Source organism: Myripristis murdjan, chromosome 21, assembly GCF_902150065.1.
Source record: "Myripristis murdjan chromosome 21, fMyrMur1.1, whole genome shotgun sequence".
Lineage (NCBI taxonomy): Eukaryota > Metazoa > Chordata > Actinopteri > Holocentriformes > Holocentridae > Myripristis > Myripristis murdjan.
In genome coordinates, this window is record NC_044000.1 from 27,288,170 (window position 1) to 27,315,511 (window position 27,342).

At 39.4% G+C, this 27,342-nt stretch overlaps 1 protein-coding gene and 2 gene segments (V, D, J or C); 2 read left to right on the top strand and 1 right to left on the bottom strand.

The window, feature by feature from the left end:
* Positions 1-6,105: 6,105 nt before the first annotated feature.
* cd28 (CD28 molecule) lies at positions 6,106-11,118 on the top strand. The gene is made up of 5 exons (XM_030080214.1): positions 6,106-6,157; positions 7,088-7,347; positions 8,694-8,850; positions 9,071-9,246; positions 10,387-11,118. Exons 1-5 carry the CDS (start codon positions 6,106-6,108, stop codon positions 10,483-10,485), a joined length of 744 nt encoding a protein of 247 aa, XP_029936074.1. The 3' UTR covers positions 10,486-11,118.
* An 8,043-nt stretch (positions 11,119-19,161) lies between these two features.
* Positions 19,162-23,734, bottom strand: LOC115379500 (immunoglobulin kappa variable 4-1-like). The segment is given in 2 exon segments: positions 19,162-19,499; positions 23,684-23,734. Coding segments are annotated over 2 exon segments (387 nt in total).
* Positions 23,735-26,278: 2,544 nt separating this feature from the next.
* Positions 26,279-26,779, top strand: LOC115379501 (Ig kappa chain V region 3368-like). The segment is given in 2 exon segments: positions 26,279-26,352; positions 26,481-26,779. Coding segments are annotated over 2 exon segments (348 nt in total).
* Positions 26,780-27,342: the final 563 nt, after the last annotated feature.

Consider the following 27,342-nt stretch of genomic DNA (forward strand, 5'->3'; position numbering starts at 1 on the left):
CATGAGGAACGATCAGCTGCTAAAGACACACTTGACTTTAAACCTTTTCTCAGCAGAAGAGGTTCTCCACTGAACCAACTGGCTCCACCAAGAACGTCTTTCAAAAAGGTTTCAAGTTGTTTAACTGCATCAAAGAACTTTTCCAACGGGTCTGTGACGACCCGGGACTCTTTGAGGAACCATCTAAAGACTTTTTTGTCGTTCAATAAAGTTCTATGAAGAACTACAGTATTCTTAGTTCTGGTCAGCACATTTATTTTTCTGTTAAGCAAAGACAGTCAACCTCAACTTCAGTGCAGCTTTTTACTTATTTATTTATCCTTTATTTTACCAGGAAGGTCCCATTGAGACACAATGTCTCTTCTTCCAGGGAGTCCTGGTTTCTCTTCTCTTGGTTCCTCAAAGAACTGTCTTTTTAGGGCTCTTTGAGGCACTTTTGAACCGTTTAAAGAAATGGGTCTTTAAAGGTTTCAGACCAAACTGTTGTAGCTACCCACAGGGGAGCTCCCCGAGAACCAATAACTGTCAAGGCTGTTTCTGTTTTGATTTGCAGGAACACTGAGGTGACGTATGCCAACGGTTAGTGTAATCCAAATATAATTTCTAAACATATGACTGAACCACTCGGTCCCACTGGGTCCCGGTGGGTCCCGACAAGTCCTGATAGGTCCCAACGGGCTCGGGTCGGGAAGCCCCACCTCTAGTTCCCAAAGGACACAACAGAAAGGGCAGCAGGGATGGACTGGGACAAAAAAAGGGGGCCCTGGACTTTGACCTGGAGCGTGCACACCGTCCGGACCGTCTACAGCCACCAACCAGAGCACCGACACACACACAGCATGTACATGCCTGCTCCCTACACCACCACCTGTCTGCAGTACAGCAAATACAAGCTTACTGAGCTATATCATTATTGTTATTATTATTATTATTATTATTATTATTATTATAACTATTATATGACAGGACAAGTTTTTAATGTGAAGCTGAAAACGCAAATGAACAGTTTTCCCCACTAATCAACAACGCATCATCATCATGTGCCTTCATTCTGTCTACTCTCATATGAACAGCCCAGGGGGAGACCAACAACAACAACAACAACAACAACAAGAGTCATGAATGACTCTTGTTGTTGAATGACAAACATTTTTTCTTTTCAGACATTTTTTCTCATTTTTCCTTTAATCCATAATGGCAGAGATAGAAAGAGATAAAAAGTTGAAATGTATCTGCTGTATTTAAGGGCTCACGTTTTTAATCTCATTAAACACTGGAGTAAAAAAAAAAAAAAAAAAAACTTTTTACATTTTTTTCTTTGTAAGTCTGTATCCTGTGTGGATAAAAGTCGTGGTGCTGTAATTCTGATGACGCTCTGAGGTCATTTTTAACATCATACATGGATATGTAACGACACGTTTCTGACTACCGGCTTTGAATCTTCACTTCTCTTGATCTTAATTAATAAAAGGCAAATACTTAAGTGCTGCTTGTGATTTCTCTCATCTGTGAAAAAGTTCCTCCTGTCTGAAAGCGACTTCATTTTCTGGTCCAGCTGGCATCTTTATTTTTCTGTGTGTACAGTCCACTGAGTCTCTTCCAGTCTGTTACAAAGGAGGGGGCCTGTTGGACCTTCTCAGTCAAAATCTCTTTCTTTGTCGTTTCTGTGTAACTCTTGAAAAGGCATCAAGATGTAGGGAATACAACAAATTAACAAAAAATGGAAATAGATTGAGTGACTTCTTTCTGACACCACAAGTGTAGATGAAAGAAACTTTTTGAGGTAATAAACATAAGGATTTCAAATAGCAAAGTTAAGGTTTCTGCCGAAGAAAAAGTATTACTATTTTCTGCAGCTGTTAGAGCTGCAGTAGCAGGTGGCTTTCTAGAATAATTTGTCTTTTAATTTGTGTTTCCATCCTTCATAGCTGAAATATTGCCAATCATAACACCATCCTCCCTGACTTGATTCACCCCTAAAGATGGCTCTCAGATCCAGAAACCTCTGTGGTCGTCATCGATGCTGATCAACAATCTATATGATGTGGTCATTATGTGCAGTGGTAAAATTTTACTTAATGCACCTTTAATCCATGACCCGAGTAGGAAAGCAACTGCAGGCGAGAATGCTTAGTCTTAGTTTTTCTCTCCTGGGTTCATCAACATGTCATCTAGATAATCTCCTCCATAAGGAGTCATTCAGGCTGAAATCCGGGAGGAAAAAATCAGTGGGATGAGATAATCCCACTTGTTTCAGGATTTTTGTAGTATAAATGTGTTGAAACAATCATGGCAGATCAGATACTAGGATCAAGAAAATGACACTTGATTCAAGAAAATTTCTAGAAACAAGTTGACTAGCATTGGAAAAAAAAACAATATCAGATTTTAATGCTGAATATGCGACTAAATTAATTGTTAAGATGGAGATTTTTTTTCATTGAAGTCAAATATGGAGGGAAAGCACCAGCAGTGATCTCTGGAAATATCTCAGTCTCCTCTGGACAGGGATCCAAATAAATCCTAATGAAAAAAAGAGAGAAAGAGAGAACCTACATTGGTGAAGTTTGTATTTCTGGTTTTGGGTGTTAACTGGACTCTGAACTGAATGACTTAACTTGACTGAAATCCATGACAATAAATGAGCCTGGCAGGATGGAACAGGCTGGCGTGCATTGCGCTCTGCACTTCTGAAACAATGACACAAGCAAAAACACGGTGTTGCGTTTCCGGTCCTGACACCGTTACGAGGCTGTTGACTGTAACTTCAGTCAGCACCGTGTGAACGGGGCTTAAACCCTGCTGAGTTTTCCAGTTGAAATACGGTGGTGGCGTCAGCAAGACACCGAATACCATAATATCAGCACTTTCAGTGTGACTGAGCAGCAGCATCCACAGAATTAACTTTCCGCTGCTAATCATCAGCTTTTCAGTACAAAGTGTGCAGCAGCTTGCATGCATGCAGAGCTGAAACTGCAGAAAATAACGTAGTGGCATCGACCTGACTGAAAGGAATAGAGATGAAATTACACACATTTGTAGAATAAATTACTTTGTGAGCAGTCAGTGGGATGACTCAGACATAAATTTGATAAGAAAAGGTGTTTTGAATCATTTTATAAATGATGGTTTACAGATGATATAAGTTTGAAAAGTGGCTCATCTTTTGACATTGTCCCATCTCAAGTAACTCAAGATATTAGTTTCATTCTGCTTTTCATATTTCTAGATTTGATGGACTTTGGACCCAAATTGATCTAAAAGTCATGATCTGTTCACTTGTTAGGAATATATTAGTGCAGATATTCACACTGTAATATCATGTCAGTGTTGTATAAAGGCCTGAAACTGAAGAACTAAACCGCCAACTCTGTTGTTTCCTGTTTCAAAGTTTCAAAATAAGTCCTCTCATCTCTTGATAAAAATCTTATCACCTTCATGATTAAAAACTCTTGAACCAGCTGAACAGTCAGTTGGGAAAGTATTTCAAAGAATGCCGTACAGAACGCCACCAGATGTTAGTACTGAGAATTCCTGGTTGTCGTTCATGACAGCGACGGCGGCTTCAGGGAGGCTGACGGGCTCGGAGCCGCACAGAGACTCTCTCTGGGTTTCTGCTCCTCACGATTAAAGATGGAGGACGGGACTATGGATCTCCATGATCTCCGCCAGTCGATCATGGATGAAACTTTGGGGAATGATGGAGTTTGACTCTGGGGTCTGGTATTTTGAGTATGTCCCACCACAGCGCCACCAACAGGCCATCAGGGCTCTAAACTTCACGTTCAGTTCAGCTCAAATCCCATGAACCTCTGGACAATGATGCGTTTTGACACTGATCACCAGTTTCCAGCCTGCACTGAGCCCGGGGGCTCAGACCTCAGCCAGAGATATCCCCAGTCCCCCCATGAAACTGACTGGCCCACCACAGCGCCACCAACAGGCCACAGCAGGGGGGACTTGCGCCAGTTGTGTTGGACATCATGGTCCCTGTTGATTCCCTTGAAATCAACCTGTTTCTAAATCTCAACATGAAGCAGGTGCTCTGATATCTCAAGATAAAGGTTTCTCTCTAAAGGCATCTCAGTCGTCATTTTCACGACGTTGTGGAAACAGTATCTTGTGTCCATCTGAGCTCCATGGGCGTGTTGCTCTTAAAATGAGCTGAGCTCAGCTGCATTGTTGCTGCGTTGCTGTTTTGAGGCAGCTGAAAGTTACTGAGCAACAAACAGCAGCTCTGAAGTCAGTGTTGCAGTTTCTCTGCTATCTGAAGCTCATTATCAAGACAGTAATCCTTTTTGCCATCAGTAAAACAGCAGCAGTGAATTGGACACTGAATGAGCTGCAGCTATTACTGTAAAGCCTGAACCATCAAATAATTGACCGAAAATTCCAATTCTTTGAAACTGGAGCCATTACTGGTCCAACTAAACAGCCCAAAACTTCTTTTTTCAAATATCAATTCCCAATTATGAGTTTAAATTTGTGTCATATTTGGCACATCAGGCAACTGTGATTTGATTTTTTTTTTTTTTTAAACAAACAAAAACATCATAAAACACAAACATTCTTTAACACATTGGTAATTCCAAACATATAAAAGAACACATTTCCTTCCAAACACAGAAAATAACACATTTTCCATTATTTAGTATTATCTTTTTATTATTTTGACCAATTTGGTGAAAATGACTTCAATATACCTGCTGTGTTAAATTTGAGACAGCCATTTTCAACACAGTTTTACAAACAAAAACGTTATAAAATGTCCAGTAATTTCACATTGCATCAATTCAGTAATTTTTCCTATCGATGTTTCAGTAAAACTTTGCTGTACAGATGCTGTACAGTTGATGTACAAGGCTGAAAACAATCATGTCTTACATATGACATGTGCGGCTTTATAGGGTTAAAAAAAAATCTTGAAACAGATGAAAGGTTAGTGAGGGGCCAATGAAATTATACTGAAAAAATACAGTAAAGAATGCTGTCCAATCTCAAAATTAAGATGATCTTTTTTGCAGGCTTTGCATTTCAAGGATTACAGCAGTGACAGGATCAACACAACCGAACAATCTATTGATTAGTGATGGTGACCATGTTCTGCATGTTCTAGTTTGATATTTCGGTGTATTTTCAGCCATTTCATAAATACACATTTTGCAGTACACTGACATCTGTAATACTTTAAAATTGCATCAGCTATTTTAGCCTTTTGTCTATGAAACTGATTAATACCCTGATTCTAATAAAAGATCTTTGTGTCTCTCCTGCTCTGTGAAGTCAGGCCCTCTCCAGGCTTTTTTCCCCTCATATTTAAATGATTTCAATCCATCTTCATAAATAGATAAGGCTTAAAAAAAGATAAGGCTCAAGGCTTCTACTGGAAGAAGGACTTTTTTGTGCAATAATCTACAGTCGCCTTCTGAAACCCGGCGCTGACGCATTTCTTTTCTCCAGCATTGGCTCCTGAAATATTGCCACTCAAATAGAGACATTTTTGTCGTATTTCAGCAGAAAGAATATTCACTAAAATCTAAATGCCAAGATGAATCACATTTTCCAATTCCGGTGATCACAGTGAACCCAGCAGTTCACCTTGGTCTCTATTTGCATATTTTCCACAGCGAGACACAAGCTTCATCTGATGTTTCAACTGTTGACATTTGGGGCACCTATACACAGGAATTTTCTATTTTTCTGTATTTTAAATGATTTTTCGGATTACTTTTTAGACTTTATACGTGGTTTCTTTCATGCTTTTACCTGTGTTGTGACTTTGTACATTGTTCTGTGATGTGGTGATGATGATGCTGCTTTTTAGATGAGAGTTTCCTAACCTCAGTGGGGGAAAAATAAAGCTTTAGTAAAATATAATATCAGAAATGCTATTTTCTGAAGAATCAGAGGTTATCCCTTGCGGTCTCTTTACTGGCACAAATCATCATCATCATCATCATCATCATCATCATTTCCTGTGATGTTTCAGTTTCCATCACAGCCAGAGGAGCGCTGCATGTTTATAAAGGCCTGTGCGCCGCTGTGAGTGTATTCTGGTCTGTGTGAAGTCGTGTGTGTTTGTGCGTCATCTTGTGTGTTATGATGATGATGTGGAGTGTGTTGGTATTCCTCTGCCTCTGCCTGCCAGTGCACAGCGGTAAGTACAGACAACAACACACAGCCGAGATTCACCTTTTTATTACACTTTTATAATCCAAACTCTGACAAAAAAAAAAAAAAAAAAAAAAAAAAATCAGCAAAACTACATGTTAGCGATTCATTTGGTCTCATATTCGGGGTTAAAATCTGCCAGCGTGACGAGATAATCCCAACGCTTGTTTCCAACGTTCATCAACTTGTTTAGAGAATTTTCTTGACTCAAGTGTCTTTTTTTATTCTTATTTTCGTATTCCGCCTTGTTTCAGCATATTTGCCTTGCTCATCCGCCTTGTTTCCAATGATGTTTCACCTGTTTCGGGATTTTTTCGGGAGAGAAGTTGATTAGCGTTGGAGACGAGTGGGCTCCACTTCACGTTGTTGCCTATGAGGGATGTAAAATGTGGGGGCTCATCCGGGATGCTGGACAATTTTTGTAGAGACCAGACAACAGAGTTTTTGTGGAACTGATGGCGGTATATGAAGCCATTCTCATGTTCAATTATGTGTCATATGTTGTTACAGCAATTTTTGGGTTGATACCATTTGTTACACAGATTTGGTGTAAAATTGTCAAAAACTTTGGACATTTGCAGATTACTGTGAGAACTGTATTTTTTCAGTGATTGGATGTTGAGCGTTGTGTTGTGGAAATGTGTCAGAAACTGGCCCTTATTGTCAGTGTAGCTGGAGAAACCTCCTTCTGAACAGCCTTGCTCGTTTTTTTTTTTGTTTTTTTTTTTAATGTGTTTCTTCTGTCTAGTGTTTTATTTGGTTCAGCTGCAGCGTCGTTGATGTTTCCTGAAATGAAATGTGTTCTATAAATGAAGTTTTGCTGGCTGGCTTGCTAGAAAGACTCCGACTCCATCTATTTTTTTTTTTTTAGACTAAACTCTCTCTCCCTGTCCCTCTGTCCGTCTCTGTGGTTCAGATGTAAAGGTGGTCCAGCCCTACCGGGTGGAGAGCAGAAACGGCACAGCTCGGCTGCAGTGTCTGATCCAGCCGCAGCCGGCCTTCCCTGAACCTCATTCTTCCTCGTCCAACCAAATCCAGCCCCGCCCCTCCTACCCCCACCCTGTCCCAGACGAGCTCCGTGTCACCCTGCTGAAGGGCCTCCACGGCTCCCAGGAACTCTGCTCCTCCTTCCTCGTCCTCTCCCAGCAGAGAGAGGGAAACGCAGAGGAGGGAGAGGTGAGTCAACTCATTTCAGTTCAGTTCAGTTTTATTTGTATTGCGTCAAATCACAACATAAGTTATCTCGGCGCTTTATCGAAACCCAGCAGATATCAGCCAATCCCATGAACCAAAATCTCAGCCAAGAGCGAACACAGGGCGATGGGAAAAAAACCCTTTTAACAGGGTCAAAAACCTGGAGCAGAACCCGGCTCTGGGTGGGTGGCCATCTGCCTTGACTGGAGGCCAGTAGTTTCAAAGTAATGACATGTGACTAATTCTTTGAATGGATTAACTTATTAGGTTTCTAAAGCAGATGAATTATGTTAAAAGAAGTTCAGAAGTTAAATTCAGCAAGTACTGTTCCTCTGCTGGTATCTGCTGGTAATGATGGATTTTGACATTATTCAATGTAAACCTGATCGGCCCACCACAGCGCCACCACCAGGCCAAACAGTCCCCAGGTCTCTCACACCAAACATCACATGTTCCATGCAGAGCGACTTGCAGCTGCCGCGGTGACATCATGGTTTCTCTAGACGTGTTTTTATGTTTTGTATTTCTTCTCTGTGCTCCGTCTGTGACCACACACTGCTATTTGTCACTTAGATCATAAGAAAGTGTCTCCTGCAGAAATTGACTCATATGTAAAATCAGCCCCCGGTGCTTCCTGTCAAAGAGTTCAGTCAGGAAATGAGGTCAAGGTTGAAGGGTGTAGAAGATGCTTTGATGAGGAAGGAAACTTCAAGATTATGCAGAATTGGTAAAATAAGAAAGAAATGGAAAAATAAGCACAGTAGAAACTGTTAAATGACATGAGAATAAATAAGTAAAGAAATAAGTGAAGAAATAAAAAAAAAAAATAGCAGAAATCAGTTTAAAACCTTAATATTGGGTACAGTTTAGTAAAAGAAATCAAATCAAATCAACATAATAAAATAAAACAAAACAAAACAAAACAAAACAAACAAACAAAAAAGAGCTAACAATGGCAGATACGGCAAAAACAACCAAAATCACCAAACAAGCAAACAAAGCAAAATGTAGAAATGCATTTTAGGAAGCAGTTTGAAGGAGGATGATGAAACAGCAATGAGGAACCATGGAGACAAACTGTAACGTTCCTGTGTGGAACCTAATCGTGAAAAAACAAACAAACAAAAAAACAAAAACAAAAACAAAAACAAAAACGATTCTATGTGTTTTCTGTTGCGACAAACAGAGTAAATGATAATTACTGATACATCTGTAACCTTTACTGCAATGCATTTTAATATCTGTAATGTGCTGCTGTATATGGCTAAGATTTGATTGATTGATTGATTGATTGATTGATTGATTGATTGATTGGCGACGTGCTGCAGGTGCAGTGCCAGGCGGAGGTGACAGGGGGCGCTGTGCAGCTGACAGTGTCAGGGCTCAAGGCCAACCACACAGATCTTTACCGCTGCGCCGTGGAGGTTTTCTACCCACCGCCCTACCTCAACCTGATCGGCAACGGCACACTGATCCATGTGCAAGGTCAGACACACACACACACACACACACACACACACAGAGAGAGAGAGAGACAGAGAGACACACACACAGAGACAGCAAGAGACACACACACACACACACACACACACAAATATTAGTTTGATTAAATGGGCTGGGTTGAATTTTCTGAATTTCTCTTTGTTTGTTTGTTTCTTTCTGTCTTTCCTTCCTCTCTCTCTCTGTCCGTCCATCCGTCCTGCAGACAGTCCGCCCTGTCCCGTCCTGGACGCTCAGCCACGGTCCTCCCAGCTGGCTGGCGATGATGAGGATGAGGAGGAAGATGAAGGCCGGGGGCGAGTGGCCGAGGCGGTCAGTGTTCCCGTGGTGGTTCTAGTCACGGCGGTGCTGCTCGTCCTCTTCATCATCGTCCACCTGCAGGTCACAGCACTGCACCTCACACAGATACACTCACATTAATACAGCGACATCATCACCATCATCATCATCACCATCATCATCATCACCATCATCATAATCACCATCACCATCATCATCATCATCATCACCATCATCATCATCACCATCATCATAATCACCATCGTTATTGTTACCTGATACATTCACACATTATTCAATACAATGTTGTTGTTGCTGTTAGTAGCAGTAGTAGCATAGTACTAGTAATAGTAACTAATACTAATAATAGTACTAGTAATCATAATAGCTCTTACTTGGTAATATTTCCAGTAGTACTTGTAATCACAGTAATAACAGCACTATTTGCATTAGTAGTATCAGTAGTAGTACTGGAAGTATTACAGCAGCAATAGTAGCGGTAGCAGTAATTTTAATATTAATAATAGTAACAGTAGCAGCAGCAGTAGTAGGCTAATAGAAGTAGTGGTAATATTTGCAGCAGTACTAGCAGTCGTAACCGTAGCTCTAATAATTGTACTGGTAGCTGTAGCACTAGTTGTAGTAGTAGTAGTTGTAGTAATAGTAACAGTAGTGGTAGTAGTACAGGCAGTATTACAGTAGTGGTAGGAGTTGTAGTAGTTGTTGTGTTGTGGTAGTAGCAGTAGCAGTACTGATAATAATAGTAGTAGTAATAGTAATAGTAACAGCAGTAGGAGGTTAATAGCAATAGTGTTAATATATGCAGTAGTACTAGTAATCATAGTAGCAGCAGTACTAGTTGCAGTAGTAGTAGTACAAATGGTGCCAGTAGATGCAGTACTGTTTACGTGAAATGATTCGGTGTGTGAAATTGTTTTGAGATGGAATCTTTTCCCCCTCCCTGTCCTTCTTCCTGTCCCACTTCCTGTCCCTCTCCCTGTCCCCCTCCCTGTCCCACTTCCTGTCCCCCTCCCTGTCCTTCTTCCTGTCCCACTTCCTGTCCCTCTCCCTGTCCCTCTCCCTGTCCCACTTCCTGTCCCCCTCCCTGTGCCACTTCCTGTCCCACTTCCTGTCCCCCTCCCTGTCCCACCTCCTGTCCCACTTCCTGTCCCACCTCCTGTCCCGCCCTCAGGCTCAGGTACGAGGCAGAGTTAAAAGTGTGTTTGTGTGTTTGCCCTGCAGGCGGTGCAGTGCAGGCAGCAGCGACAGAGGCTCAGCAGCACCATGAGCATCCTGCAGCCCGCGCCTCACAAGATGGACGCCTGCGGGAGCTTCGCATGACCACCTGACGACCGTCTCCTCGCTGCCACCCCCACCCCCACCCCCACCATCACTGTGGAAACATAAAAACAGAAGGAAAAGGATGAAGACGGAACGGAAGAACTACACAACAAAGTAGTGTGAAGTTTGTGTGTGTGTGTGTGTGTGTGTGTGTGTGTGTAGGACAGTGACAGATGTGTCAGATTATGGCGAGAAGAGTCGTTCAGAGGGAGGAGGTACAGCAGAAAGCGGTGGTGGTGGAAGTAAATTTGCTTTGGAAAATATTTGCGTGGAAGGGAGAAAGGCTTGCCTGTGTGTGTGTGTGTGTGTGTGTGTGTGCAGTCTGTAAGACCAGCAGAGCAGCTTCAGAATCACAGCCTCTGGTTCAACCCAGACATCATCTACCTCTCGTGTTGTTGGGTGGAGTTTCCTCCCTGATGGGAGGTTAAATTGTCCTTCTCCAGTTAGAAGTCCTGCTACTTTCCTCTTATTTGACTTCTGTGGAAGTAAAAATTGGTATGTAAAAATCTGTTTGGATTCAGATGTAGCAGTAGTCGACACTGCTGACGGGTTTTGTTCTGTTTACTTTACCTGCTGCAAGTGTTTTGCTTTTTTTCGTTTTTTTTTTTTTTTTTAAAGATTATTGTTGTTGATACTCAGTCCCACCTGGTCAGCATCACTCTGTTACATGTATACCAAACTGTCACATGTGAATATGCCTTTTCACATGTGATTGGCAAAATTCACATGTGATTGGCAAAATTCACCTGTGAACTAACAATTTCACATGTGAAAAGAAGACAATGTCACATGTGAACTTGAACTTTTCACATGTGATTTTCTCTTCCTTGAGATAAGTTTTGTTATGATTTGACGTATACAAATAAAATTTAACTGAATTGAATCGTTTTCAGTTTTTGTGAAAAGAAAACAATGTCACACATGAACTAGATAGTTTCACATGTAATTTGCTATTTTTCACATGACTTAAATTTTCCTGACAACTGGTCACACAAAGTCATGTGGAATTGGCATTTTCACATGTGACTGGCTTCTGAACTGGAATTACCACATGTGAAAAAACATGAAATCACATGTGAAACAAACCACATGTGATCTGCAACTACATGTGATTTGTTTCACTTGTGATTTCACGTGATTTTTTTTTTTTTAATTTTCTTTTGAAACACCTGCTGTCTGACAGAGCTTGGATCAACCTGCAATATGGAGCTGCTAATGAATCTGGTTGCAGGGGAGAGTTTCACTTTAGTTTTAGGTTTTTTCTCCATTACAAGGTTTAAATTCTGAGGAGGAAATGAACATTGAAAAGATTTTGGTCCGAAACCCTATGACAGTTGGTGCCTTGTTTATCATAACAATTTGATTTCCTGTGATCCAAATGCTTTGAGAGATTCATTTGAGTGAAATGTGAGAGCGTCCTTCAGCAGCTCAGGCAGCCGGTTTGATTTGTTGCTCGACACTGAGGCCGGTAACTCTGGCAGGTGACGTGGCTCGGCTCGATTTCTGTCTAAAACATGGGAAAAAAGTCAACAAGCAATTTAGCAAGAAATGACCTGAAAATTTACAACAAATCAGGAAAAGGATTACAAGAAAATGACCCGGACATGAGCTAATATAATAAATAAATGAATAAATAAAATGTAAAAAAGAAAGAGGAGACAAAGAAAAAAGAAAAGACAGAGAAAAAAATGCAAGATGAAAAAAGGAAAAATATTAGAAAAAAAATAGGGGAAAATTTTCAGTTAACTGTATTTACAATTACTATAATTACATATTTAAAATTATTTTTTTTTAATTTTCAGGTAATTATGTGTGTGTGTGTGTGGGGGGGGGGGGGGGGGGGGGGGGGGGTTTGACTTAATTGAAGGCCATTTCCTTTTTTTGTTTGTTTCTATTCTTCTCTTTACTTTTATTTATTTTTTTATTTATTTTTATTTTTATTTTTTTTTTGAGGGGGTCTCAGGTGTCAAAAGGTTAAAGAGATTAAAAGGTTGCAGGCCTCTCACATCCCGTCTTTATTCTGTGCATCACAGCTTTAGAGGATATTTACCTGGGTTAGGGTTAGGATTAGGGTTACCTGTGTAACAACCACTCATGTATGTGAATGTGTTGAAATAAAAGTCTTTAATATGAAAATCTGTTGTCGTTTCCTTAAGTACAGCTAAGTGTGTTCAGCCCTTTGCTCTGATTTTACATCAAACTGAAGTATGATGTTGCTTCCCGCCAGCAGACCTCAGACCTGTGACCACGCTCCAAATAAATCACCCTGAAACACAGACAACACGATGATAAAACGCACATTAGGTATTGATGTGCAAATACATATACAAGGAAAATATAGGTTTCCAGTTTAAAATGTCCCTTCAGACGGTTTGTAGAAGGTCTCTGATTTCAGATTTGAGAGGAACAGGCCATTCTGATGCGATATCTCAAAATCAAAGCTCTTCAAAACATCATACAAAATTAACCCTTAGATGCATACGTGGGGTCAAAAATGACCCCGGAGGTGTTTTTTTTGCAATATCTTAGTCATTTTAAATTTTTATCATTTAATCTTCCATGTATTCCTCAAATAGGTTGTCTTTGACATGAGGCCATTTGGATTTGTGTCTAATTGTTATATTTTTTAAGTAATTGCATTTTTCATATCAATACCCCACTCTTCCATACGTGGGGTCAAAAATGACCCCAAGCATTTTCTATGGGATTTCAAGGGTTAACCCTAGGAACCTTTGATTTTTATCAACAGTGAATGTCAGGTATACATCTAATGTTGATCCACGCATCTACTGCCAGCAGTCTCACCACCCTGAAGGTTATTTTTACACAGCAACATACATGTAAGTATTAGCATCATTTTTATACCTCAGAATATATATATGATGACTGGAAGGTAACCCACGCCTACCAACCTACATCACTGAAGCTATGGGAAGGTGTAGAATGACAAAAGCTGCAATCCAGCCACAGGAGAGAAGCAGACAGGGCCAGCAGAAGAGAAAGAGATGTAAGATGTGTCCAAGAAACAAAGATCGCAAAGCCAGCTATAGTGTTGGAAATGCAGTGACCCTGTATGCAGCGCTCACAGCCACAAACAAGTAGTTTGTAACAGCTGCTCACAGTGAGAAGAGAGAAGACACACGTGTGTGTGTGTGTGTACATATGTGTGGACATGCATAGACAGACAGACAGACGGACACACAAACAATGAATGTTGGCGTTTTGATAGCTGCATTGATAGCAATATTTTGATCAAATGAAAGAAGGTGATAAATCAGGGCCACTCAACTTAAGATGGCTCAGGAGCCACTCAGCAAAATTCAGCTGTGTCCAAGGACCACAAGCTAAACATGTCTGTCCTAATTTGGACGTTTAAACAATAATTTTGTCAAATGAATGAAACATACAGAAAACAGCTACATTTCCATCCAAGGCCAAACCTCACTGAATAAAAGATTGTCATGCAACGATTAATGATGAAATGATCAGGTTACAACAAAATGAGGCTTTATTCCCAAAAAGATTAGATAGAATCATAACATTTTTATTAAATGATAGTGGCGGGCCGCATAAAAATGACGTACGGGCTGCATGTGGCCCCTGGGCCATGGGTTGAGTAGCCCTGTGATTAATGAACATGTAAAACATGAAATTATTCTTGTGTTGACCAAAATATAATAAGAATCATTATTTTAAAACCAAAATGAAGAAATATTGCATTAAACACATTGTTTCTAATAGGGATAATTATTGGATGTTTACTTTTTTTGACCTATTTAAAATATGTTTTTTTTGATAAAATGTTTATTAAAAGTGATAAATGGACATGTCAAACATGAAATAATTCTTTTGTTGACTAAAATACATTAAAAATCATCATCTTTAACCAAAATGAAAGACATTTCTGAAGATAACAGCGTAAAACCCATTCATTTCAATTGGGGTCATTTTTGACCCCACTCATGGAAGAGTGTAGGGTGTGGTGAGCCATGCATCTAAGGGTTAAAATAACTGATTTGTGTGACTCTTGTGGTAGGGTGAAGATTCTGAGATTTTCTAAATTCAACAGCGTTTTACAAAGCTGGGGATGTTGGAGTCTGTTGGAGTTTGTTGCAGGACGGTGCTGAACGGCCTGACGGTGCTGGACGCCCTGACGATGCTGGACGGCCTAACGTCTGCGACTTTGGAGAAAACTCTGGTGAAGCCAGAATCCTCAAGATGTTGATGATCTTTAGTTTATCCATTTCAAATTCAGTGAGTCATCCTCCAGCTGCTGTTTTAAAATGATAAACTGGTATCTCACTAGCCTCATTAGCATAGGTAACATTTTTAATTTTCATGAAATTACAATAAAACTGGAAAAAAATTTGGAAAAAATCTTATTTTATTAGTTTGTAAGTTTTTGGTTGTATTTCTGCATTTTAGGGTGGCAGAGACATTCAAATACCCATAATGTCTTCTGCTACACACCTTGATCAACTCTGCCCTCCACCTGTTCTGACAGGAAGTACATGAGTGACACCTGTTTGTCCAAATACACTTCCTGGAATTCACCTGGAGGGGGGGGGGGTGCTGGAGCCTATCCCAGCGCTCATAGGGCGAAGGCAGTGAAACACCCTGGACAGGTCGCCAGTCCATCGCAGGGCGTTACCTGTCACTTGATGTAGTAAAACATTTGTATAATTCACATTTATTTAAAAACATTTCTATAATTCATTCTACTTTACTACAACAAGAAAACTTGCATTCTTATTTGCATCAGGATGAACAGAACAGTGATGTCAGTCACTTTTAAACTTTTAAACTAGAGGGAAAAAAGAGAGAAAAGCGATACAAACTGCAAATACCAAAAAGGTAACATTTCATAGAAAAATATAAAAAACCATGAAGTACATAAATACCTCAGTAAGCTATTTAAAAACATATGATGTGCAACATACACACTCAACAGTAGATTTATTACTTTTTTTGACATTATTACTTTTTTGTTGGATTGATGCACATATTTTGACTTAATACACTGTTTTTTATTATTTAATTCTTCTCTTGAGAATTTGAGTATCTACAACTGACCCAGTCTCCCCTCGGGGATCAATGAAGTATTTCTGCTTCTAATTCTGATTAAATACTGTAAATATAAGAACCTCAGTCAGCTGCATAAAGGGATAATTTGTATTATTTATATTCATATTCATTATATTCATATTATTTATAGTGTTCGCCTAATGCTAAATTACCTATCATAGGCAACTGAACACATTTAAGTATAAAAAGCCATAAAAAGCCAGTGGTTTTCAATCTGGGGTCTGGGGACCTCCAAGGGTCCTGGAGGGGGTCCCACAGGTTTCCCAGAAAAATGGGGGATTATTTTAATGTCATTATTATTTCATTAACCAGAAGCCAGCCTAATGACAGAATGTTTAAGAATGACTGTTTTCTGTGTGACTCTTCACTGTTAATCTGCTAATCTGCAGTCACTGTTAATCTGCTAATCTGCAGTACAAACAGTTATGGAACAACTAAGTCTGGGTCCTGATGTGTGTCAGAGAGGGGAGATCCCCTGGCCCACTGCCTGTACATAGAAATGTCAGCAGGACTGGAGACATGCACATCACACACTTCTGATGAAACCTGAAGCACAGCGCCAGGCAGGAGGCCCAGACGCCCGAATCTAACTGGTGAACTGAAGCCTGAGACCTGAACTCAATCAAATGACTTTTCATGTCGACTGACATCACTGCTTTCCCTGACAGGACTGATGAGAGGAGAGTCGGCAGCAGGGATGCCACAAGATCGATACCCGGGCACCGGCCCAGCAGCAGACGGTTGAAAACGATGCCAACACCTGAGTTTCAGTGTCGACCGGAGCCGATGCCTCAGTCTGTGTCTCTGATGCAAACTCACCTCGGCTGTTTAAAGACTGAAACTCTCTCTCTCTCTCTCTCTCTCTCTCTCTCTCTCTCTCTCTCTCTCTCTCACACACACACACACACACACACACACACACACACACACACACAGTTGTATTGCTGCGTTAACTGTTACAAAGAGACTAAACTGCATTCTTAATTACATTGAGGGGTAAATGCATTTTTGATTATGATTGTTTCTGATGTATCACAAACACATTAGTCAACATGTCTTGTTTATCATGTTGGGTGACATTTTTGTTGGAGAAAGGTTAGGTTTAGGTAAAAAAAAAAAAAAAAAAAAAAAAAAAAAAAAAAAAAAACAAGCAAACAAAAAAACACTTGGATAAAGGAATACTGCAACATTTTGGGCAAATTCCCTTTTCCGGACTTCCCCATACTGAGACCAGATGTTGGACACCATTTTCTCCTCTGCACATCCAGTTGTTCATTTCCTATGTGTAGCATTTCCTCTTAGCTCAGCATAAAGACTTGAAGTGAGATCTGAAGCTGTCTGATTTATACAATGAATTATGTGAATTTGAAATACATGTCTTGGAATTTAGAAAAAGGAGAAGTGAATTAGTGGTGGATCTTCCCATGACTAGACAAAGACACATGACCGTCTCTTCCATCAGGACTCTGTCAGAACGATCATGTTTGCAGACGACTTCACACTGGTGGGCCTCATCTCCCACCAACCTGCCCTCTCTTCCTGCTATGCATGAGTCTCCTCTCTTCTCCCCCTGCTGGAGCTCCTCCCCTCTGGGAAAAGATCCAGAGCCCTTGAGGCCCGAACCTCTAAGCTCAGAAATAACACTTATGCTGCTATCATCTGCACTTTAAATGCACAAGCCACTTTATAACTGATGGGTATTAGGATCTGACTCGACCACCTTGTTCTATGTTCTTTTGTTTTGTGCCCCATGTTTTTTTTATTTTTTTTATTTTTTTTATTTTATTTAATTTTATGTTCTTAGGTCATTTTTATGCTTCAGAGCATGTTATGTAAGTGCCTTGTTGATGTGGCAATAAAGTATTAACTCCTTAAATCCTATCTCCTCACATGTGCTGGTGTTGGTGCTGACAGCACTTCAGTTGATTCAGGAAGATCATTTGCATACAGATGGACTTTACATTTGGAGGATCTGCTTCAGAGCTCTGGGAGGGTTTATACTTCTGCAGGCTGAGCATGGCACGACCACAATTCGTTTCTGGAGGCAACAAAACCCACCATCATGTCTCTGATCGCCATTTTCATCCTGACATGTGCTGCCTGTATTCAAGGTAAGACTGCCACTCACTTCTCAACATTTCCATGTTTTCTCACAGCTTTACCCACTGTGGAGAAATTATTCACTATCCCTCTGGATACTGTGAGTAATTCCTCAGTGTTTGGGGAATATTTGAATATTGACATCTGTGAACAAAGACACACTGTTGGGATTATTATTATTTTAGGAACAAGAGAATAGTAAAAACACATTTTGACACATTTTAAACTTTGTATACTTTGTTCCTCTCTTCAGAGCTTTCTCTGATCTCAGTTTTCCCCATTCTGCATGTTATTTTCATTCAGTCCCATAGAATTTAACAATATATAAGAATAATAAATGGAACAGAAAGACTATTTTTGGTCATTAATTGAATCATCTGTAAGTGTGGGATGTGCATCCAGCTGTCAGCAGAGAGACGACTGCTGACATTTCTGTCCTGTTTGTTTCAGAAACAAGAGGCCAGTTCACTGTGACTCAGTCTCCTGCAGTGAAAGAGGTTAATGTGGGAGATTCAGTAAATCTACAATGCAGACTGAGTAGACCATCTTCATGCAACACTCCCTGTGAGTCCTGGTACCTTCAGAAACATGGAGAAACTCCTCAGCTCCTCATTTATAGCATAAACAGGCTTCAGGCAGGACGTCCATCTAGATTTAGTGGCAGTGGATCTGGGACTGCCTTCACTCTGACCATCAGTGGAGTCCAGGCTGAAGATTCAGGGGTTTATTACTGTTACAGTGCTTACTGCAGTCCATGTGTGTTCACACTGTGAAACAGAGCTGTATAAAATCTCCTGCCTTACAGTGTCAACACACACTCTGCCTCTGACATGTATGTATGGATTTATTTATTCATTTTGATGAGATTTTAGAAACAATAGTAAAAAGATTTTATTTTAATGACATCATCATTATACAGCTTATTATTTTGTTTTGTTTTGTTTGTTTGTTTGTTTGAGAAAATTAATTCAAAATGTATTCATTTGCTTTTCAGGTATTTCAAAACTTAGACCAAAACTTCAACTTAAAAAAGTTTAAAGTTATGTATGAAGTAAAAAAAAAAATCCTGTTTCAAAAAAGCTGATAAACAACATAAACCTGTGATTAGCCTTATTACAAATAGTTCTATAATTGCTATAATTAATTTTTACATGGTGACTGTAATTTGAGTTAATTAACTGGTAATATTCTGTATGCTTCTCTCTTCAACCAGAATTTAAACATTTCATTGATTATATATATATATATATATATATATATATATATATATATATATACATATATATACACACACACACACACACACACACACACACATATATATATATATATTACATCAAATAATAAATAAAGAAAATAAAGATATCACTTGCCTTTCACACCTCTTGTTTATAAATCCTGAGTGAAATTCATATTCTTTCAGCGATTCATTTTTAAAGCAGCTGCAGTCAGTTCCTCTTTTATCGAGGGAGGTTTTTGTACAGCTCTGTGTCACTGTGTGAACATGTTGTTGCTACCAATCCAGTTGTAACTGTGACAGTAATAAGCTCCTGCATCTTCAGCCTGGACTCCACTGATGGTCAGAGTGAAGTCAGTCCCAGATCCACTGCCACTAAAACGACTTGCAACTCCAGACTCACGGGTTGTAGCATAATATATCAGGAGTTTAGGAGCTTCTCCAGGTTTCTGAAGGTACCAGGACACACAGGGAGTGCTGCATGAAGACACTGATCCATCCTTGGCCAGTTTACAGCCAACAGAGACTGTCTGACCTGAGGAAACAGTTTTCACTGCAGGACTCTGAGTTACAGTCACCTGTCCCCTGGATTCTGGACAAGGACAAACATGGACATGAGATTTGGTTTACAGTACACAGGTTTAGTTCAGCTCACACAGATAAAGTGACAAAAGGTAATGAAAAAAAAAAAAAAATACCCCAAACCCGGAAAACAACAAACACGAAAAATACATAAGGGTTGGCTAATGTGAATATTCACTGATTTCATCAGACACTCAGAAATTACTCAGTGTCCAAAGGGATGATGAATAAATTCTCTACACTGGGTAAAGCTGTGAGAAAACAAGGAAATGTTGAGATATGAGTGGCAGTCTTACCTTGAATACAGGCAGCACATGTAAGGATGAAAATGGCGATAAGAGACATGGTAGTGGGTTTTGTTGCCTCCAGGAACGAGTTGTGGTGGTGCAGCGCTCAGCCTGCAGAAGTATAAACCCTCCCAGAACTCTGAAGCTCATCCTCCAAATGTAAAGTCCCTCTCTATGCAAATGATCTTCCTGAATCAACTGAATGACTGTCAGCACCAATGCCAGCATATGTGAGGAGACAGTCCCGTGTGTGTCTATATTCAGCCATTACATATACCTGAACTAACGGACGGCTGAATCATTCTGATTAATTACATGAGGATGAAATTTAACTTCACTTTGAAAAGTGGGAGTGATTTTTTTTCCAACAGTTATAGGATTAATATTTTATTCATGGCATATGACGTTTTAGTTTGGCCATATCTGGGCATCAGCTCAGGTTTTTTGTTCTTGTTTTGTCTTGTAAGTGTTTTCTGTGTTGTAAACAGGATTTTCCTTAGAAAAATAAATGGTGTCTTGCAAATTCAGGTAAAGTTTCAGTTTTGCTGAGCTGCTAATTTACAGTAAAATAATAAATAACATAACATAACATAACACCCAAGTTTCAGTGTCAACCGGACATCATCAGAGTCACTCTGTGACTCTGATACAAACTCAGCCCGGCTGTTTAAAGACTGAAACACTCAAAGTGTCAGTCATGCTCACAGTGCACACACACACACACACACACACACACACACACACACACACACACACACACAATTGTACAGTTGTGTTAACTGTTAGAGAGACTAAACTGTATTCTTAATTACATTAAGGGGTAAATGCATTTTTGATCATGTGTGTCTCTGACATATCACAAACACATTTCTAGTCAACATGTCTTGTTTATCATGTTGGGTGACATTTTTGTTGGAGAAAGGTTAGGTTTAGGTAAAAAACAAACAAACAAAAAAACACTTGGATAAAGGAATGTTTTGGAATGAAATGTTTTGGGCAAATTCCCTTTTCCTGACTTCCCCAGACAGAGACCAGATGTTGGACACCATTTTCTCCTCTCTATGTCCAGTTGTTCATTTCCTATGCGTAGCATTTCCTCTTAGCTCAGCATAAAGACTTGAAGTGAGATCTGAAGCTGTCTGATTTACACAATGGATCATGTGGATTTGAAGGTGGATCTTCCTCTACCTTCAGTGGTGTGTGGATCACTGTGATAGACTGAAGGCTAAATGTGATCAGAGGTTACAGTTTCACCATCTAAAATCACTCTCCTTTGATTTTTGTTTTAAATCGCATGACTAGACAAAGACACATGACCATCTCTTCCATCTGGCCTCTGTCAGAATGATCACATTTGCAGACGACTTCACTCTGGTGGGCCTCATGTCCCACTGACCTGCCCTCTCGTCTCTTCGTCTCTTCTGCTGAGGGTCGGCCAGACACTCATCAGGGATGTTTCCCACCCAGACAACCCCCTGCTGGAGCTCCTCTCGTCTGGGAAAAGATCCAAAACCCTTAAGGCCCGAACCTTTAGGCTCAGAAATAACACTTATGCTGCTATCATTTGCACTTTAAATGCACAAACCACTTTATAACTGATGTGTATTAGGATCTGATTATGTCCCATGTTTTTATTTTTATTTATTTTTTTTTTTATTTAATGTTCTTAGGTCGTTTTTATGCTTCAGAGTTTGCTATGTAAGCGCCTTGTTGATGTAGCAATAAATTATTGACTCCTTCAATCCTGTCTCCTCACATGTGCTAGTGTTGGTGCTGACAGCACTTCAGTTGATTCAGGAAGATCATTTGCATAGAGAGGGACTTTACATTTGGAGGATGAGCTTCAGAGCTCTGGGAGGGTTTATACTTCTGCAGGCTGAGCGCTGCACCACCACAGCTCGTTCCTGGAGGCAACAAAACCCACCACCATGTCTCTTATCGCCATTTTCATCCTGATATGTGCTGCCTGTATTCAAGGTAAGACTGCCACTCACATCTCAACATTTTTCTGTTTTCTCAAAGCTTTACCCAGTGTAGAGAATTTATTCACCATCATGGACACTGTGAGTAATTCCTCAGTGTTTGGGGAATATTTGAATATTGACATCAGCGAACAAAGACACACTGTTGGGATTCAACTTCAAAGCCTTTATTTTAGGAACAAGAGAATAGTAAAAACACATTTTGAACTTTCATTCTGCATGTTATTTTCATTCGGTCCCGTAGAATTGAACAATATATAAGAATAATAAATAAAACCAAAAGGGAGTCAAGTACACCTGTAATGATGAAAGATTATTTTTGGTCATTAATTTAATCGTCTCTAAGTGTGGGATGTGCGTCCAGCTGTCAGCAGAGAGACGACTGCTGATGTTTCTGTCCTGTCTGTTTGTTTCAGAAACAAGAGGCCAGTTCACTGTGACTCAGTCTCCTGCAGTGAAAGAGGTTAATGTGGGAGATTCAGTAAATCTACAATGCAGACTGAGTAGACCATCTTCATGCAGCACTCCCTGTGTGTCCTGGTACCTTCAGAAACCTGGAGAAACTCCTAAACTCCTGATATATTATGCTACAACCCGTCAGTCTGGAGTTGCAAGTCGTTTTAGTGGCAGTGGATCTGGGACTGCCTTCACTCTGACCATCAGTGGAGTCCAGGCTGAAGATTCAGGAGCTTATTACTGTTATGGTGCTTACTGCAGTCCGTGTGTGTTCACACTGTGAAAGAGAGCCATACAAAAACCTCCCACTGCCTCACAGTGTCAACACACACTCTGCCTCTGACATGTATGTATGGATTTATTTATTCATTTTGATGAGATTTTTAGAAACAGTAGTTTTTTGGAGAAAATTAATCTAAAATGGATTCATTTGCTTTTCAAAAGTTTTTCAAAACTTAGACCAAAACTTAAACTTAAAAACATTTACAGTTATGAATGAAGTATAAAAAAATCCTGTTTCACAAGTAGTTCTATAATTGCTATAATTCATTTTTACATGGTGACTGTAATTTGAGTTAATTAACTGGTAATATTCTGTATCACATATGTATGTATGTATTCTCTCTTCAACCAGAATTTGAACATTTCATTGCTAATATATATATATATATATATATATATATATATATATATATATATGTGTTACATCAAATTAAAAGAAATCTGACTTAAAAGATATCACTTGCCTTTCACACCTCTTGTTTATAAATCCTGAGTGAAATTCATATTCTTTCAGCGATTCATTTTTAAAGCAGCTGCAGTCAGTTCCTCTTTTATCGAGGGAGGTTTTTGTACGGCTCTGTGTCACTGTGTGAACATGTTGTTGCTACCAATCCAGTTGTAACTGTGACAGTAATAAGCTCCTGCATCTTCAGCCTGGACTCCACTGATGGTCAGAGTGAAGTCAGTCCCAGATCCACTCCCACTAAAACGATTCGCAACTCCAGACTCACGGGTTGTAGCATAATATATCAGGAGTTTAGGAGCTTCTCCGGGTTTCTGAAGGTACCAGGACACACAGGGAGTGTCGCATGAAGACACTGATCCATCCTTGGCCAGTTTACAGCCAACAGAGACTGTCTGACCTGAGGAAACAGTTTTCACTGCAGGATTCTGAGTTACAGTCACCTGTCCCCTGGATTCTGGACAAGGACAAACATGGACATGAGATTTGGTTTGCAGTACACAGGTTTAGTTCAGCTCACACAAATAAAGTGACATAAAAAAAACCCAAACCTGGAAATCAACAAATATGAAAAATACATAAGGGTTGGCTAAATTGAATATTCACTGATTTCATCAGACACTCAGAAATTACTCAGTGTCCAAAGGGATGATGAATAAATTCTCTACACTGGGTAAAGCTGTGAGAAAACAAGGAAATGTTGAGATATGAGTGGCAGTCTTACCTTGAATACAGGCAGCACATGTCAGGATGAAAATGGTGATCAGAGACATGGTAGTGGGTTTTGTTGCCTCCAGGAACGAGTTGTGGTGGTGCAGCGCTCAGCCTTAAGTATAAACCCTCCCAGAGCTCTGAAGCTCATCCTCCAAATGTAGTCCCTCTCTATGCAAATGATCTTCCTGAATCAACTGAACAACTGTCAGCACCAATGCCAGCACATGTGAGGAGACAGTCCCGTGTGTGTGGTGTATATTCAGCCATTACAAATACCTGAACTAACGGACGGCTGAATCATTCTGATTAATTACATGAGGATGAAATTTAACTTCACTTTGAAAAGTGAGAGTGATTTTTTCCAATAGTTATAGGATCAACATTTTATTCATGGCATGAAGTTTTGGTTTGGCCATGTCTGGGTGCCAGCTCAGGTTTTTGTTCTTGTTTTGTCTTGTAGGCATTTTCTGTGTTGTAAACAGGATTTTCCTTAGAAAAATAAATGGTGCCTTGCAAATTCAGTTGAAGTTTCAATTTTTCTGAGCTGCTAATTTACAGTAAAATAATAAATTTTACATAACATAACATAACATAACATAACAATTAAATATTTAAAAAATAAACATCATTTGTCCTGGAACAAGAACACCTAAATCATGATTTGAGATGCACTACACAGTATTTATTCACTACATACCAATTATTATCAGCGCCTGTATGAACTTTATAATAGCCATCTATATAATGTTTATAGATAGTCTACAAATCAGTCATTGCACATTAACAAATTGATACAATTTATGTAACATTTCTATGCAAAATTTTTACATGTTTTACAAATCATTTCTTAAAGGTGTAGAAATCATTTGGTTTACATAAAGAAATACTTAAAACAGTGTATAAATTGTTATTATTAATGCAACAATAAACTGTTAGTAAGTACTTTACTATGTAATAAGTAAACATGATTAATTATCATTTCATTGTTTGTTAACTGTAAATAACAACTATTAACTAAAGTTTAATTAACTCTCAATTTACCATTTGTTAAAGATGGTTATTATAGTGTTACCCACTAATCAGAAAAATGATTTATCCCTAAGAACAATATCTAGAACCTGAGACATCTTTTCAAGATTACATATTACCTTAACTGACAAGGGAAAGCATCATACTTACCTTCCTCAGTGTGGGAAAAGCTAAGATCACATAGAATGGTTTTACCTTTTCAACATTCTAATGAGAATGGCTCTTTGTGGAAACATCCTGACATGGATAATACATGTTTACAACAAGCCACAAGCTACAGTACAAGTCATACATATTCACCAAAGTCAACCTTTACAGAGGTGCATTGATGATAGAGTTACTGACTGAAATTATCTGGGATCATGTAGAGATACACAAACACAATGCCAAGTATACCTTCAGCAAAATATCATTTTACACAGATGACGTCGTTTCATACATACATCAACCATGTGATTATTCAAGAAAATGTCAGGGGTTATCTTCCATACAAGACAGGTCTTGACTGAGGAAAGTTTTATTTATTTTTTTTATTTTCCTGCTTTAATAGGCAGTCACAGTGGACAGAGATGGGAAACACAGGGCTGAGAGGGGATGACATGCAGCAAAGGCTCTGGGCCGGATTCGAACTAAGGCTGTTTTATCTTTTCCTTTGTATAACACAGTTGCATGCTCTACATGGTGAAACACTGGGATGCCCCTGGATAGAGTTTAGTTTTAAAGAATTGTGTATGTCATTAGAGATGGATTTGATTTATGTGAATTAGCCTTTGTTTCTTGAAGACCCTGGTGGAAAGCAGTGGGTAACGGCTACATCATCTGTTTCTCTAATATAGTGTGTTGTGTACAGTGGCTGGGATTTGCATTTCCATAACTACAAAGCTACCTGCCTTGTGCTACCTACCTTAAGGTGGTAGATTATCAAAATGTTTAGATTATCAACTACGGTACAATTTTCACAAGTATTGTTATAGGGACTAACTGGTTGTAAGTGGCTGTGTTTCAGAGCTGTTCATTTTCTCTCTGACCAGTGAATGATGACTACGCCCTCTGATTTTGCTGCAGCCCACTTGAGGACGGGTCCAGCATACTTTGGTGCTACTCTGGAGATGGTCCATCTCGGATGCAACTCAGCACAACTCACTAAGCTTAAACTCATAATGGAAATACAAATCAGTCCATCACAATTCAACTCAGCTCTGCCAAACGTGCCAAAGGAAAAACAGCATTGGGGATTTCCTTTTTCTTTTTCCTTGTAACTTTATTTAATCTTCCACCAAAATTTGACTTTTTAGCTGTCAGTATACACAAACTGGCTATTCTGTGTGTTTTAATAAAACATTTGAAGAGAAAATTAATTAAGTCCGGAATGTCTGTTAACAGCATTAATCTGACAGCTTGCACAGGTCAGGTTGAGGTGAACTCATATAAAGACAGTGAAGTGTGTCTCAGGGCTGAGCAGGAACCAGCAGCCAGTCGACTCTTCATTTGCATGGAGAGGAACCACTGTATCAGCTTTCCTCTGGGATTTATAGCTGAAAGCTCAACAGCTTTTTCCTCAGTGATACAGATCAGACCAGAAGAACAACAAGAAGACCAGAATGTCTTTCATCGGCATCTGCGTCTTGGCCGTCACTTTCTACACCCAAGGTGAGAGATCATTTCTATCACTGATCATTCCAGTGGTTTTCCATCCATAATCTGTCAGAGTGACAGGATGAATCTCAGTTCATATCAGTGGGAAGGTTGAGTTGATGTTCCTGTGTTGTGTATTTCAGGGTGTACAGCAGACATTTTGGTGACCCAGACTCCAGAATCATTGGAGGTCCAGCAGGGAGGTTCTGCCACCATCAGTTGTACAGCCAGCAGTGCCATCGATGATGACTTAGCCTGGCACCATCAGAAACCAGGAGGAGCTCCTAAATTCATCATGACTTTTAGCAGTGGTTTCACTAAAGGTCGATACAAAGGCAGTGGATATGATATTGAGCTCAATCTGACCATCAGCAATGTCCAGGCAGAAGATTCAGGAGTTTATTACTGTCAGCAACATGATGCCTTTCCATTCACACAGTGAAAAACAGCCAAACAAAAACCTCCCTCAGTTGAAGTGACTCTACCAGCTTGGAGAGACCCGATGACAAAGATTCAACATTCAGCAGTTTACATGTTTTAAACGCATTGTGTGTTGTTGATGTTACATTTCAGTTTTTTTCTGTTTTGTCTTTCTTTATAAAGAGTACTACCCTTAAAATGTCATCCTCCTGTCATTATTATCAGTATTATTTCTTACTAGCAATTTTGTAATTTAAATGTATTATTTATTCATTTAGATTTATATTTATATTCACTTTTAGTTATTTATTTATTTATTTATTTATTTATTAGTATCACAATTCTCCGTGAAGAGATATTTCATTCCTACTGTAGCATGTCAACATAAATACTTTTACACTCTCAATTAATTTGCCGGGATAAAAGAATGTTAAATAAAATAAATAAAATAAGATAAAATAAAAAGTAATTAAACAACGGATTCCCTACCCCTGAATTTGTGTGTGTATTTGTGTGCTTGCTTATCAACTTTGATCCTGTAATTACTTTTAATATAAATTTTCTAGTGAACTGCTAAAAATTTAA

Bases quoted from the DNA above. Each gene is read 5' to 3' on its own strand.
- cd28 (XM_030080214.1), top strand. From the start codon at position 6,106: ATGATGTGGAGTGTGTTGGTATTCCTCTGCCTCTGCCTGCCAGTGCAC. The intron at 6,158-7,087 runs GTAAGTACAGAC...TCTGTGGTTCAG, and splicing joins CTGCCTGCCAGTGCACAGCG to ATGTAAAGGTGGTCCAGCCC. The intron at 9,247-10,386 runs GTCACAGCACTG...TTTGCCCTGCAG, and splicing joins TCATCATCGTCCACCTGCAG to GCGGTGCAGTGCAGGCAGCA.